Genomic DNA, 14,344 nt, shown 5'->3' on the forward strand with positions numbered 1-14,344 from the left:
GGGTACCATCACCCCCCAGCTCTGGGGTCCCTACTCACCATGGACCACCAGCTTGGCTCTCCTGGACGTGGAGCCCGCCTCGTTGGTGGCCTGGCACTCGTAGTCTCCGCCGTCAGAGGGAGAGACGGAGGCCAGGAACAGAGAGCCTTCGTCCAGCACCGCCAGGCCCGGCCGGCCACGCAGCGGCTCAGACGATGGGCCCTTCCGCCACGTGACCTGCGGCTTGGGCGTCCCTGGCAGGGCACCGGCTCATCAGCACAAACACCCTGTCTCCTTCTCTGTCCACACCCGCACTGCCCGCCCCCCACCTGCCCAACCCGGGTGCAAACACCACTGACCCTCCAGGCGGGGGTCGTCTCAGATTCCTCCTGGTCCCCAGGCTGCAGGTGCCCCACACCCAGCCCCTCCGACCCAGGGCTGCACGTCCACCCGGCCTCCCAGTGCCCCCAGAAGCCAGTTCCCTTTTCAGAGGACCCAACCCGCCTGGAACTGCACCCTCATAGGCACTCCCACCGCCCACCCCTACCCAGTGTCTTCCTTTGCCCGCCACCTACAGCTTTCTAGTATATATAAGATGCGCTTTCTTTTCCTGCTATATATGGATTTTTTGGTCTATTGTCTGTCTCCCCGCACAAAGTCCAGGGTCTCTGCTTTGTGCCCAGCGGCAACCCCAGCCCCTGGCACCCAGTAGGTGCTACAGGAAAGAAACTAGCCCTCCATGCTCAGCCCTGGCCTCGTCCCATTGGATCATCACATAAACGGTGGCGGCCCCGGCTCGGCCTGGCCCGATCTTCCTCTCTGAGGCACGAGGTGGGCACTGCTGGCCACACCCCCCCGCCCCATGAGAGTCCCGATCCCCCAGAACGCCCTTCTCCATCATCCCCCACGTTGCACTGTCCAGAGTCTGGCTCTGCCACCAGACTGTTGGCCCACAAGGCCTGGCGCACAGTGGGTATGGGATATAAACAGCAGGGGCACACAGTAGGTCCTCAGATCAGTGTTGAAGGCATGACTCAGTCTTCCAAGCAACACACATACCCAGGAGGCAAGGTGCCCAATGGTCACAGCCGGGCTCGGGTCTCGTGGCCCTAGCTCTGCAGAGGCGCCAAGTGACTTCAGGACAAAAAGCAACCCTACTCACAGCCCTGCCCGCTGGGCCCTCACCTCCCTTCCTGCCTCCACCCGCGCCCAGGAAGAGGGCAGCTTGCAGCACCTCCATCACCCCCGTCGGGACCACAGTCACCGCCAAACACCGTCACCATGAACCGCCGCCACTTCCTTTGCCTATTCCCCCCGGCAGCTCGGGGCTCTGCCTGCCGCACTTGCTCTCTTATCCTTGCTGTTGCAAGGGGGAGTGGGCCACCTCACTTCGGGGGAACGGGGAGGGGTGACATCAAGAGGTGGCACGTCCAGGTTCCCCTGGTGATCCAGTGGTTAAGAATCCACCTGCCAATGCAGGAGACACGGGTTCGACCCCCGCTCCGGGAAGATCGCACACGCCACGGAACAGCAAAGGCCCGTGCACCGCAACTACTGAGCCCACGTGTCAAGAGCCCGTGCTCCGAAACAAGAGAAGCCGCTGCAATGAGAAGCGCCCGCGCTGGGACTGGAGGGTAGCCCCTACTCGCTGCAACGAGAGAAAGCCGGCCTAGCAACAAAGACACAGTGCAGCCAAAAATTAATGATTAAAAAAAATGCAGCACATTCAAGGCATCCAGGGTTTCAGGAGGCCCTGCCTGAACAGCACCGACAAGTGCTGGGGACTCTGCCCGCTGGCCGTCTCGGAAACGGAGGGACCACGGCCACCCACGCTTTGTGATCTTTGGGCTACTTGTTTTCTCACAGGCTCCTCTGCTGTTTCCTCTGTGCCTGCCTAGAATGCTCGTCCAGGTGACCCACTGCCAGGGTCCCGCTCCCCAGGGTAGGGACACGTGTGTGAACACACAACACACAAGTACACCCCCACAAACACACACATGCCCCTCCCAGTGTCTCATCTTCTCCAGAAGACCCCAGCCCATCCTCCTCCCCTTACCCAGAGACCAGGACCTCGGAGCTGCTGGCCTGGCGGGGGATTGCGTTTTGAACACTGGAACTTTTTTTTTTTAATGCAAATGTCTAACCCCTAAACAAGCTCTGAGCACTGAACTCCACCACTGCTCTGAATGAAGACTCCAGGGACTTGGGGCTGTTGCTGAAAATCACTCATCTCATCCCCACTCCCATTTTAAGGGGGTCGAGAGAGGACCAGTGATTGTCTCAAATCACCAGCAGGCTGGTGACCAGGCTTTTGGCCTCTGCAGCACCCCACAAGGAGGAGGCAGATGGTGCCACTCACTGCAGGGGACCAGAGCTCCCAGGGGACACAGCCAGGTGCTTAGGGCTTTCTCCTTTCGACATCAGAGCCCAAGGTCGCACGGCAGATGAACGCTAGTGCCCAACAGACAGTCACATGCTTGAAAGGGAGAAGGCCAAGGGCAGCTGGGCAGTCGGGGATGGAGGAGCAGGCAGTTTTAACGAAGAGGACTTGGATGATGCCGACCTGGCTGAAGTTAGGCCCAGAGGACGCCCTGGCTGACCAGAGATGATGCTGGTGTCGTGGGTGGCCGTGAAGCATCAGGGCAAGAGGCGGTGGTTGGTGGTCCCACGTCCCACGGCCCATTATTGTTGTTTAGTTGCTAAGTCGTATTTGACTCTTTGCAACCCCAAGGACTGTAGCCTGCCAGACACCTCTGTCCATGGGATTTTCCAGCAAGAATACAGGAGTGGGTTACCATTTCCTTCTGCAGGGGATCTTTCCGACCCAGGGATTGAACCTACATTTCCTGCATGCGTCTATATCAGGACTCCCTGTACAAGAGCGACCGAAAATTTTTTTATTTATTTTTTTTAGGCTCCAAAATCACTGCAGATGGTGATTGCAGCCATGAAATTAAAAGATGCTTGCTCCTTGGAAGAAAAGTTATGACAAACCTAGACAGCACATTAAAAAGCAGAGACATTACTTTGCCAACAAAGGTCCGTCTAGTCAAAGCTATGGTTTTTCCAGTGGTCATGTATGGATGTGAGAGTTGGACTATAAAGGAAGCTGAGTGCTGAAGAATTGATGCTTCTGAACTGTGGTGTTGGAGAAGACTCTTGAGAGTCCCTTGGACTGCAAGGAGATCCAACCAGTCCATCCTAAAGGAAACCAAGCCTGAATATTCATTGGAAGAACTGATGCTGAAGCTGAAATTCCAATTCTTTGGCCACTTAATGCAAAGAATCGACTCATTTGAAAAGACCCTGATGCTGGAAAAGATTGAAGGTGAGAGGAGAAGGGGACAACAGAAGTGGAGATGGTTGGATGGCATCACCGACTCAATGGACACGAGCTTGAGTGAACTCCGGGAGTTTGTGATGGACAGGGAGGCCTGGCGTGCTGCAGTCCGTGGGGTCACAGAGAGTCAGACCCAACCGAGCAACTGAACTGAACTGAACTAACTGTGCGCGAGTTCAGTTCATTCCTTGCTGTTGCCAGATACTAACACAAGGTGGCGGCCTGGTCAAGAGCGAGACGATGGTCCCTTCAGGTGGTCGGCGCCCAGGGCTCCAGTGTTTAGTCGCTCAGTGGTGAGTGCCTCTTTGCCACCCCATGGACTATAGCCCGCCAGGCTCCTCTGTCCATGGGATTCTCCAAGCAAGAATACTGGAGTGGGTTGCCATGCCCTCCTGCAGGGGATGCTCCTGGCCCAGGGATCGAGCCTCTGTCTCCTGCCTCTCCAGCACTGCAGGTGGATTCTCCACCAGCTGAGCTACCGTGGAAGCCCATGGCTCCCGCCTGTCTCCTACCTGCCCACCCCTCGTCCCTTTCCAAGGACTTCTCCAGGCCCCGAGCAACAAGGAAGTGCAGTGCCAACTGGAATCCGCTTGCCTCGCTCCTGCCAGTCTTCCCGTAAGCTGACACTTGCCCCCGGAACACCCAGACGCCTCCTCTCCAAGAGAACACTGTCCACGTACAGGGGAGGCATTCAGGCCATCTTGGTCCAAAGCCAGAAGAAGCAACTTGGGCTGGCACCCACTGGGTGCCACTGGGAGGCTTCACGGACGGTGGAACCGCTCCACGCATTCAACACGTTTCCCCAAGCCCCTACTGTGTGCCAGGCACGGTGCTGGGACCTAGCACTCCTGCAGTCCACGGCAGCCCTCTGTGGAGGGCAGGTGTGTCCCCACTGGACAGCTGAGAAAACTGAGGCTCAGAAAGGACATGTGACCTGCCCAGCACTGGGCAGTTGACCAGGGGTGGCGATCTTGACCCCACACGGTACTGTTGCCAGAAGAGGCCCCTCAAGGGACGGTCTGCCCAGAACCCTGTGGATCCATGCTCTGTGAGAAAGTCTGGGGCTGGGGGAGAGGCCGGAGCCACAAGCCCTGAACCCAGGACCCCGGGGCCTTCCTCAGCCCCAGTGTTACACCCCCTGGGCACAGAGGGACTCAGGGCCTAACAGGTACGGAGCTAGCGGTTGAAGCATATTAGGTCATCTTCCAGGTGTGTGACCTCAGGCAAGCTGCTTACCCGCTCTGAGCCTAAATTGCCCCTAATGACAAAGAGCTAATGCTAATACCCATCCTATAGGGTTGTGGATGGGATGAAGTGCCTGGCATGGCAGGCAGAACTGGGGACCCCACAACTCTCCATACCCATGGGCACTGCCCACAGTGAGCGACCCAAGGCTCTGGAATGTGGGTGGGTTTTCTCCCCCGCCCGGCCCGCCCAGGGCCCAGCCTCACCTCTGGCAGGACACGGCAGGCTGGCATTCTCTCCTGCTATCCTCTCCAGTAGGCCGCTTGTCTCATCGGCCCCCCAGTGTGGTGGCTCTGGTGGGAGGTGATGTGGCCACACTCACACCCCAAAACCCAAAGCCTGGTGCCACCCCCCCCCCCCCAGGAGCCCAGGGCTTGGGTGGCGGGAGCATTCCCTTCAGAGCCTCAGCTGGAATAAGGGGCACAAGCTCTGCACCCCAGCCCTCAGCCTCTGGGCCAGAGGCGTCAGCTCACCACCCCCCCCCCCCGCCCCAGGGTGGTCCATGGAACAGCCTCTAGGGCCACACATGACCACCCCGGGCTCAGGGGCTGAGCTCGGGCATCCGGCCCCTCCAGCAGCAGCTTTATGTGTGTGTTTCAGATTCATCAGAGCAAACAGGCTAGCCCCAGGGATCCAGAACTTTCTATTCACCAGACACTTCACACGCATTCTCGCACTGACCCCTCACATATTATTAGACACATTTTATGGGGTCAGAGAATGAAAATGACTGGCCGATGGTTGTCCAGCTGGAAAGTGGGAGAAGCTGGCCCCAGGCCCAGGCGTCTGCTCTTCAATCAGCAACCCCAGGGCGCCTGCAGCCCACCCTGAGGAAGGAACCCCGCCCCCGCAACCCGGGGCTGGTGAGAGCTGCCTGATGCAGCCTCAGGTCTGGGGGAAAGAAGCAGTCCAACAGCTCAGAAGCCCAGACAGCTGCAGGCGGCTGCAGAAGGTGGGGGGACCAGGGAGCTCTGGGGGTCGGGGGCCACTCACCCAGCACCCTGAGATCCAGTTCCCAGGCGTCTACCCCGGCGCTGCTGGATGCCTCGCAGCGGTATGTCCCGGCGTGGGAGGTTTGGATGGCCGCGAAGTGGACGGAGCCCTCGGGTCCCTCACCGCGCAGGGCCACCCCATCCTTGGACCAGGTCACCCGGGGCTCCGGGCTGCCCTCGGCCACACAGTTCAGGTCCACGGCTTCTCCCACTAGCACCTTCAGGACCCGCGGGCCTGGCTGCACCTGGGGGGGCACTGACAGGGCCACAGGGAGGGGGGTCAGGGCAGGGGCTCAGGGTGTGGGGGGGACGCAGAGCCCAGACCCACAGAGCAGGCCCAGCCTGCTCAGGGCTCTCCACATCCCTGGGCATCACCAACCCACAAGAGGGCAGGGGTGATCTGAGGCCGATCGTGCCTCGGTTTTCAGGAAACGATATTAGGACGCCTTGTGTGGACCCCTTCCCCTCCCATGCGTGAGTGCCATCACCCTTTCCCCTGAGCAACCGTCTCTCATCCAAGAATGGCTCCTCCTTGCTTGGCTTACTTCCCCACCCCGCCCAGCACCCACCCCCACCCCCGGGCTTGCCCCCAGCACCATGTGAGAATCACCAGCTCGGTGTGGGATGGGGACACCGAGGCCCGGGGGGCAGCAGGCATGAGCAGGAGGCTTCAGATCCTAGCCCTGCCCCTCGAGGTCACAGGACCCTGCATTGGCCAGGGCCTCGGCTTCTCACAAAGCTGCCCCGGGTGCAACAGGACAGCATCAGAGCGGCCAGCGTGGAGCCTGGTCCACAGTGGTGCTTAACACGCAGCGGCTTAGACCCACTCTCAGGGTTCCCAGCTCCCTCTTTTCCTTTCCCTGGGGTGGGGTGGGGGCGAGGGAGATGATGGGTTTCATTTCTTCCACATTTTCTGTTTTCAAGTCGCTTTCCCATCCTCCATCCCACTTGGTCCCTCCCACGGGTGGGTGATGCCATGCCCATTTTGCAGATGAAGAAACTGAGGGTCAGAAAGGTTATGTGACTTGACCAGACTCATCCACTCCATACTGGCTAACAGGAGCTGGACCAGCCCCAAGCCTGGGTCTGGATGAGCTGGAAACCAAGTGGTTTCCATGCAGCCAGTCTGGGTGAGCCCAGGAGAATTCTCAGAGACTTGGAAAAGTGTCCTGGGCCCTCAGGGGAAGTTGAGGACACCCACTCCCTTCCCAGCTTCAGAGGAGGATCCCGAAGATAAGACCATCCATGGGAGCTGGCCCCTGGGCAGAGATTGGCTCCCCTACCGCCAGCCCAGAGCCTCGTTTTCCAGGAGCAGGAGGGTGGACAGGGTGCCTACTACCCCCCTGAAAACACTAACAGTTTCCACTGTGCTAAGCACCTGAAGTCATCAGTACCCTTACTGTGGGATAGGCGTTATTGCCTCTACTTTATAGACAGGAATGGACTTCCCCGATGGCTCAGATCGTAAAGCGTCTGCCTACAATGCAGGAGACCCAGGTTCAATCCCTGGGTTGCCAAGATGCCCTGGAGAAGGAAATGGCAACCCACTCCAATATTCTTGCCTGGAAAATCCCATGGACAGAGGAGCCTGGTGGGCTACAGTCCACGGGGTCGCAAAGCGTCGGACGTGACTGAGCGACTTCACTTTCTTACAGATAGGAATCCAAGGCTCAGAGAGGCCAAGCAGCTGGCCTAAGGTCACAGAGCCAGTCGGTGGCAGAGTCAGCATTCAAACCCGGCTCCGTGCATCCTCCTGCCCCTGCTTCCCTGTCTCTCTCCGGGGCTGTGCTGTGCTTAGTCGCTCAGTCGTGTCTGACTCTGTGCGACCCCATGGACTGTAGCCCTCCAGGCTCCTCTGTCCCTGGGATTCTCCAGGCAAGAATACTGGTGTGGGTTGCCACGCCATCCTCCAGAGGATCTTCCCAAACCAGGGATTGAACCCAGGTCTCCCGCACTGCAGGCGGGTTCTTTAACATCCGAACCACCTTCTCTCTCATACGCTCATGTAAACACACAGCAAAGCTTTGAGCCCCTCCCTCTCTGAACCTCAGTCTGTCCACCTGTAAAATGGGGACTTAAGCCTAGAGCAGGGTTTGGCTGTTTCTGGGAAGGGCCAGAGAGTAAATATCTTAGGCTCTGCAGGCCAGATGGTCTCTGTCTCAGCTACTAACTTTGCCATTTCAGCGTGAAGAGAGCCACAGACACTACGTAACCGAACGTGCGTGGAGGCATTCCAATGAAGCTTGTATTAATGGACACTGAAGAACTGAGTTTCATATAATTTTCATATGTCACATTATTTGCTTTTTCTCCCCCAGTCATTAGAAAACGCAGACATCATTCTTCACTTGTGGGCCAAATGAGAACGGCGTGTAGGCGAGGAGCGGCTGAGGGCTGTGGTTGGTGGACCCGGGTCTCAGATGGCTCACTGGGACTCTTGGAGGGGACAGGCTCCCCGCCTCTTTGGTGGAGTGACTCCACTGGGTGGCTCCTGTGAATGGGACCTGGACCCCGCAGGTGAACGGCCACTCCTGGGCCCCCACCTGGGCTGGGACCCAGAATCCCCTCTGTGGGTCGCCCTCCCAGCCCCTAAGTCCCTGCCGCCTTGGGGTCCCACCCTCGGTTCTCAGGAGGGAGCTCTGAACAGCCTTGTCCGAGCTCAACCAAGGGGTACAGGAGACGGGAGGAATAGGGGTGGGGAGAAGGAGAGACAAGACTTGAAAAGACAGGAAATAAGGTAGATGGGGCACACACTGGGGGCCATGAAAAGGTGACGGAGCCTGGTGGGGGATGGGGAGAGACACCAAAAGGCCCGGGAGAGATGGGGGCAGGGGGCCACGTGGTGAGACGGAGGCTGCCAGCCCGGGCCCTACCTTGCACCCTGAGGATGTAGTACTGAGAAGCGGACCCGGCAGGGTTACTGGCTGTGCATTCGTAGAGGCCGCTGTCACTGACCCGGGCCTGAGCCAGACGCAGGGAGCCCGGCAGGAGGAGGTGATGCCTGAGGAAATGATGCACACTGGTGAGACCCCAGCCAGCCCCACATCTGCTGGAAAGGTCTCATGACCCAACCAGTTGCCTCCTCCAGGAAGCCAGCCAGGACTGAGGCAGTATCCGCCACCCACCCTTCACCACTCCCTTGCCCTGCTTCCAGTTCCCCAAACCACCAGGCCAAGGCCAGGTCCACTCCAACTGGTATAAGAGACAAAGAGCATTAGGCTAGGAGTCCGCTGGCTGGGTTTGACTTTGAACTCCAATTTTGAGCTGGGTAAAGCAAGTCCTCTTGGAGCCTCTGTTTTCTCATCTGTAAAATGGGTACATTAAGGAATGCTATGACTGGGGCTGGTGAACAGATTCCACGTGGGCTCAGTCCAAGGCCTGGCACCTGGTCGCCAGTCACTCCCCCTCTTCTAATGCACACACCTATCCCTCAACTCTGCCCTGAGACGCGGGGAGGAGGCCTCACTTGGAGGACCCCCGGCTTCCAGGGAGAAGCTGCAGGCCAGAGGCCCTCTGCATCTACGGGTCAGGTTCACCCAGACTCCGAAGCCTGTGCTTTTTGGTGTCCAGCTATCTGGCGCTGGGCTCTCGGGAGGAAGCTGTGAGGCTCCCCCATCACTGCCCTCCCCACTCCAGCCCACCTGCTGAAGTCACCCGGCCCCCATCCCACAGAAATCTGGGACCCTCAGCCAGGCTCCTGCAGCTGGACTGGACCCCAGGGGACCCCCGCAGACATGATATCACTGGCCCATATGTGCTGGCTCCGTGTAGCCCCTGCCCCCATAGAACTGGGAGGGCAGCTGCGGCCCCTGGCCCTGGCCAGCCCCGAGCGCTAGCAGCCAGCGTAGGGGTGGGAGACCCCCAAGGGCCAATCCCTCCCCCGCCTGTGCTCATCAGGGTCCAGCTGGGCTCCAATCCCGGTCCCCACTCCCCTCTCAGCTAAATCTTAGATTCCTCCTATGCAAAACAGGGATGACAGTGGTCCCCCATTTACTAAACAGCTGCAAGCGAAGTACTGGGCATACACTTATCCACCAGGCCGATATTGCTGGCAACTCACTCTCTGTGCAATCTCGGGCTACTAGCTTTGCCCTGCGGGTCCTGCGTCTCCCCATCTGTAAAGTGGGGTTGTAATCCCCCTGCCTAGTAACCCCCTCCTCTAGTTTGCCCTGAGCGTCCAGCAGGCACTTGGGGCAAGTTCTCTGAGGACAGCTGTGAGTGATACACGAGCTGGTGGTCTCTAGAGCCCAGGCACCGGGCTGGGGCCACAGGCTCTGACCCTGTTCTGCCACGTGCCTGCTGTGTGATGTTTGTTAAGTCACTCAACCTTTCTGTGCTTTGCTGTCTCCTTTGCAGGGCAGGGGGAAATAAGTGCTTCTTCCTCATGGGGTTGTCCAGAGGATGAAAGACCTAATTCACAGCACGGCGCCTGGAACAGTGTGAATGCGTGCTTAGTCGCCCAGTCCTGTCCCACTCTTTGCGACCCCATGGACAGCAGCCTGCCAGGCTCCTTTGTTCTTGGGATTTCCCAGCAAGAACACTGGAGTGGGTAGTCATTCCCTTCTCCAGGGGATCTTCCAGACCCAAGAAGAGGGACACACGCAACGAAGGTTACCATGGTGACGACAGTACATCCATTACAACACGCAACATAATTTTGCACTGTTTAAAACTCATACAAATGGCAAAGCGTATGTGTACGTGGGTCCAATTCGTTCACTTTTCGTCCATTGTGTGAGTTTACCACACTTGATTAATTAGTTCTCCCTTCGGTGTGCATTTAAACATCTAGATTTTTTTTCTTTCTTCCAACCCTGCTCTCCTTCCTTTGTTCTTTCTTTCGCCACCAGAGCCCTCTGCACACTGCTGTGTGTCCCCCACGCATAGGAGCTGGCCTCCTGGGCCATACCTAGGCTCACACACCATCAGCTCTCACAGAGGCCGTCACTCCCTGCTGCAGGGCAGGGCTTCTTATCAGAATTTTCCAGCCGCATGTGAAACATACACATTCCCAGGCCCCAGCCAGATTTGGGGGGTGGAGGCTGGAATCAGGGTTGTACCAAGACCCTCTGGGGTCCACCCCTTGGGAGCAATGCCCCGGGACACAAGGAAGTGCCCCTGCCCCCCAAAAGTGACCCGGAGGAGCAGGCGGGAGCTGGGCTTTGACAGCAAGTGCTATCGCCCCCACCCACGGCCTTTGGGCTGAGGAATCCCTCTCTCCAAGTCTGTGTCCTCACCTGGGATCACAGGATACGGCGCATATGAAGTGACATGACACACACAAAGTCCGTGGTCCCTGGGACGTAGTAAGTGCTCCATACACAACCCCGCTGCTAGTAAAAAACTCACCCCCAGTGTCCATGTGCTCGCTCCCAGCCCCCAATCAGTAGGTCCCTTAGTCTTCCAAAGTGGAAGGAAAAGGAGCAAAAACACCACACAGATGTCTGTTTGTCCCCGTGACAAGTAAACCTCTCCCCTGTGCGGCTCCACCGCCCTGGCTTGGCTCTTCTCATCCACCGCGGTCGTGTTTTATTTTTTTAGGTTAAATAGTGTCAACATCCAACAACACGAGCCAAATCAGCGTGAGGCTGAAACATACACACTTAATCACACTTGGGGCGGTGACATGGCTCCCTCGGGGACTTTGCTGCGAACCTCGACTAGCCAAGCGGGGGACCCCCTGGGTCAGTGGAAAGATGTCTAGGCTGAGCACCAGAGTTTTGGGTCCAAGGTCCCATTCTGCTCTAGAGTGTGCAACCTCAGACAGGGCAAACAACATCTCTGACCCCAACTTCTTCATATTTGAAAAGGCAGCTCTGGACTCCTTTTATCTCAGAGGTTGCCTTCTAGTCCTTTAGAACTTTAGAGGCTAAAGGACCTCTTGCTCCTTCCCTCCTCAAGCCCTTAAAAGGATAGGAAGTGGAAGCTTCTGGGGGAAAAAAAAAAAAACAATAATGAAAGAAACTTCCAAAAGTGGAAACAATTCTCAACAATAAAAGAGGCCTCTTGTCTTTCTCATGATGAGCCCCAGGTCATTTCCTAGAAAGGGAAGGCTGCTCGCTATATCACAGAGAAGGGGACAGAGAGAAAGGAGATTCCATCTTATAGATGGTCAAGCTGAGACCTCTAGAGACCCCTCCATCGCAGCTTTCACCACACTGGCCTGTGACCATCCGTCACCCGTGGGCCCTTAAGAGGACATATTTCCGTCCACCTTATTTGCCTTTGTATCCCCAGAACCTAGCCCAGACCTGGCACAGAGCAGACCCCACTCAGACCAGACTTAGGACAATGATGTGGGGCCTGGGATCAGAGAGGACCTGGAGGTCTGGGGGTTCCAGGGTAGCCCTTCTGAACCACCCAAACCCCATGCCCCTCGCATGCTCTCTCCACGTTCCCAAGGCTCCCCGAGGTTTGGGGGCTACAAGCTCTGGGCACAGGGATGGGCACGGGGAGGGGCAAGGTGAGAGGAAGCGAGGAGAGGGCTGCCGTGTGCCGGGTGCATGTGGTGTAATTAGCAACAGACTCCCATGCAGTGAGAGCAGCCAGATGGCTCCAAGTGGCGCCCAGATGAAAACACGGAGAGGTTCGAGGGGAATTTCCTGTTTATGACATGCACTGGGCGCGAGCCTTCACTGCTGGCTGTGAGGTTCACACAGCCACGCAGATGGTGGGGGACGGTGGTAGGGAGATCCACCTACCCTGCCGGGTCCCCCCTGGCCCTGAGAGCTCCAAGGGGAACATACCTGCCCGGAGAGACCAGAGGGCATTGGGTAGATAGTGCCAATCCCAGGCCACACCTTTGCTGCAACTCAGGTAGGGGTCTCCTCTCCATGCAGCTGCCTCTGCTGCCTGAGGTGGACCCTTGCTCTCACACAGAGGCTCCTGGGACCACGACGGCACTTACCGCACCTGCAGCCACCTGTCACTCTCTGATGGCTCTGTGGGGGGAGGGGCCAGGTGTGCCCAGGTTCCTGCCATGTCCTCGGCCCTTAGCATGGGCACTGGCCCATAACAGGTGCTCAATAAATATTTGATGGCAAATCCCAACTGTCCCTGTCCATACACACACACCTTCCCACCTTCGCTCACAGTGTTTCCCACACCCCATCCGATCTCACTGCTCTCCTGCCCCCCAGGTCCCCTTCAAGGCAGCGCAGCAGCTCCTCTGGGAAGCCTTCCCTGATGAGACCAGGCAGGTTAGTTACACTTTCCCTGCTCTGAATTCTGTGGAACCAAGTTCTGCCAATTGCTTGTTCATTCACTGATCCACTCATCTGACAAAGAGCCACTGGGTTCAAGGCAGGCCGGCTGCCGCTGGGGCGGAGTGAATGCCCCCTGTCCTCAGGTTGCTGGGAGTCTAGGTGGTTGGCCCAGTCCCTCTTGCTGGGTCCCATGCTTGTCCTGCTGCCCTCGTTTCTAAGCTGTCCATCCAACCTCCTCGGTGATCAGAGCCTTCCAGGAGGAAGTTGTGAAATGAATGATCAGCGCCCGCGCAGAACCGAGCTGGCCAGAGGCTGATCCTCACCCGCAGCGCACAGCAGAGCTGGGCAGTGCTCAACAGATCCCCACCGCATGTCACTACATGCTGGCCACGCATCTGCTGGGCCAGGGCAGGGTCTGAGCTTGGGGCAAGGATTGCCCCCCTCCCCGCCAGCACCACTCAGCCTGAAGAGCACCTTCACCCATGCACAGCGACCACTCTGACCTTCAGGCATATCATAGACCCTTGTAAGGAAGTTTCAAACGGAAACCCCAAGCTGGAGCAATTCAGGAAGAGGGGCCTGACACCAACTGAATGACCAAGCAAAATAAGGGAGCACAGGGTTAAATGCACATCCCCCAAGCCCGTGAAACATAAACCTGGAGATAGCTAAGAGGTGATGGCTGTCAATACTCAGATGCTTCCTATGCACCACTGTGGAGCTAAGCACTTCCATGTACACTTGAAACGCCCCAAATCCAAACCTGCAAGGCAGGCAGATCACCCCAAGGCAGGGTTGATCCTGTCATCACCCCTTTCACAGAGGAGAAAACTGAGACCCAGATGGATGAAGTCGTGCTGTGCATGGCCACCCAGACACCAGGCTAGGAATCAGCATAAGTTAGGAAGATCCAGTAAGGTAAAGACCCCCATGGGGAGCCCCTGGGCAGTGCCTGCCATGCCATTGGCTTGCAAGGGGGAGCAGCTTTTCTCTGAGCCCCCTCCCCTCCTCTGAGCCAGGAGGGGGAGTGAGTGTCCCACCGCCCTGTAGCATCCCTGGACGCTCCATTCTTTCACTGTTCCCTCCCCGCCCCCCCTCCCCCACAAGGCTGGCTTGGCCCGGTGTGGATCCTGGCCGGCTGCCCCCGGGAGCCAGAGCCGGAGCCAGGAGCACTTGCAGCTGTCCCAGCTACACATCAGAACCACAAACAAACATTGTTGCCTAGCAACACCACTTCACCCCAGCATCCCTGGGCTGAGTCAAGGGACCAGAGCCACTAGGCACTCTCCGGCCACTATTGCCTGTTCAACTCTTTCATTTCTCAGATGGGAACACTGAGGCCCAGAGAGAGGGAAGGGTCTTGTTCACGTTCACTCAGGGAGCTGGGGGTATGGCTGGGAAGGGTACTCAAAGTCTTTTGCCACCTGACGTCACACACAGCCTGGACCCGTCTTCTCTGTCCTAGACAGTCCTGGGCACAAAGATGCTCAATAAATCTTGTAGACTTCAATTTTGACTTCACAACTCCAGTGTTTTTTTTCCCAAACAGCAGTTCCACAGGGTAAGAGGCACCCGGTAACCAT

At 57.7% G+C, this 14,344-nt stretch overlaps 1 protein-coding gene across 1 annotated transcript in view; it reads right to left on the minus strand.

The window, feature by feature from the left end:
* HMCN2 (hemicentin 2) overlaps window positions 1–14,344 on the minus strand; it is a 174,811-nt gene that overhangs the window by 84,801 nt on the left and 75,666 nt on the right. The window contains exons 23-26 of the mRNA XM_068970656.1: window positions 8,430–8,557; window positions 5,558–5,812; window positions 4,771–4,857; window positions 39–233 (exon numbers count right to left, since the gene is read on the minus strand). Coding sequence (XP_068826757.1) covers window positions 39–233; window positions 4,771–4,857; window positions 5,558–5,812; window positions 8,430–8,557 — 665 coding nt within the window. The remainder of the gene's footprint in view (window positions 1–38; window positions 234–4,770; window positions 4,858–5,557; window positions 5,813–8,429; window positions 8,558–14,344) is intronic.

Source organism: Capricornis sumatraensis, chromosome 1 (genome assembly GCF_032405125.1).
Source record: "Capricornis sumatraensis isolate serow.1 chromosome 1, serow.2, whole genome shotgun sequence".
Lineage (NCBI taxonomy): Eukaryota > Metazoa > Chordata > Mammalia > Artiodactyla > Bovidae > Capricornis > Capricornis sumatraensis.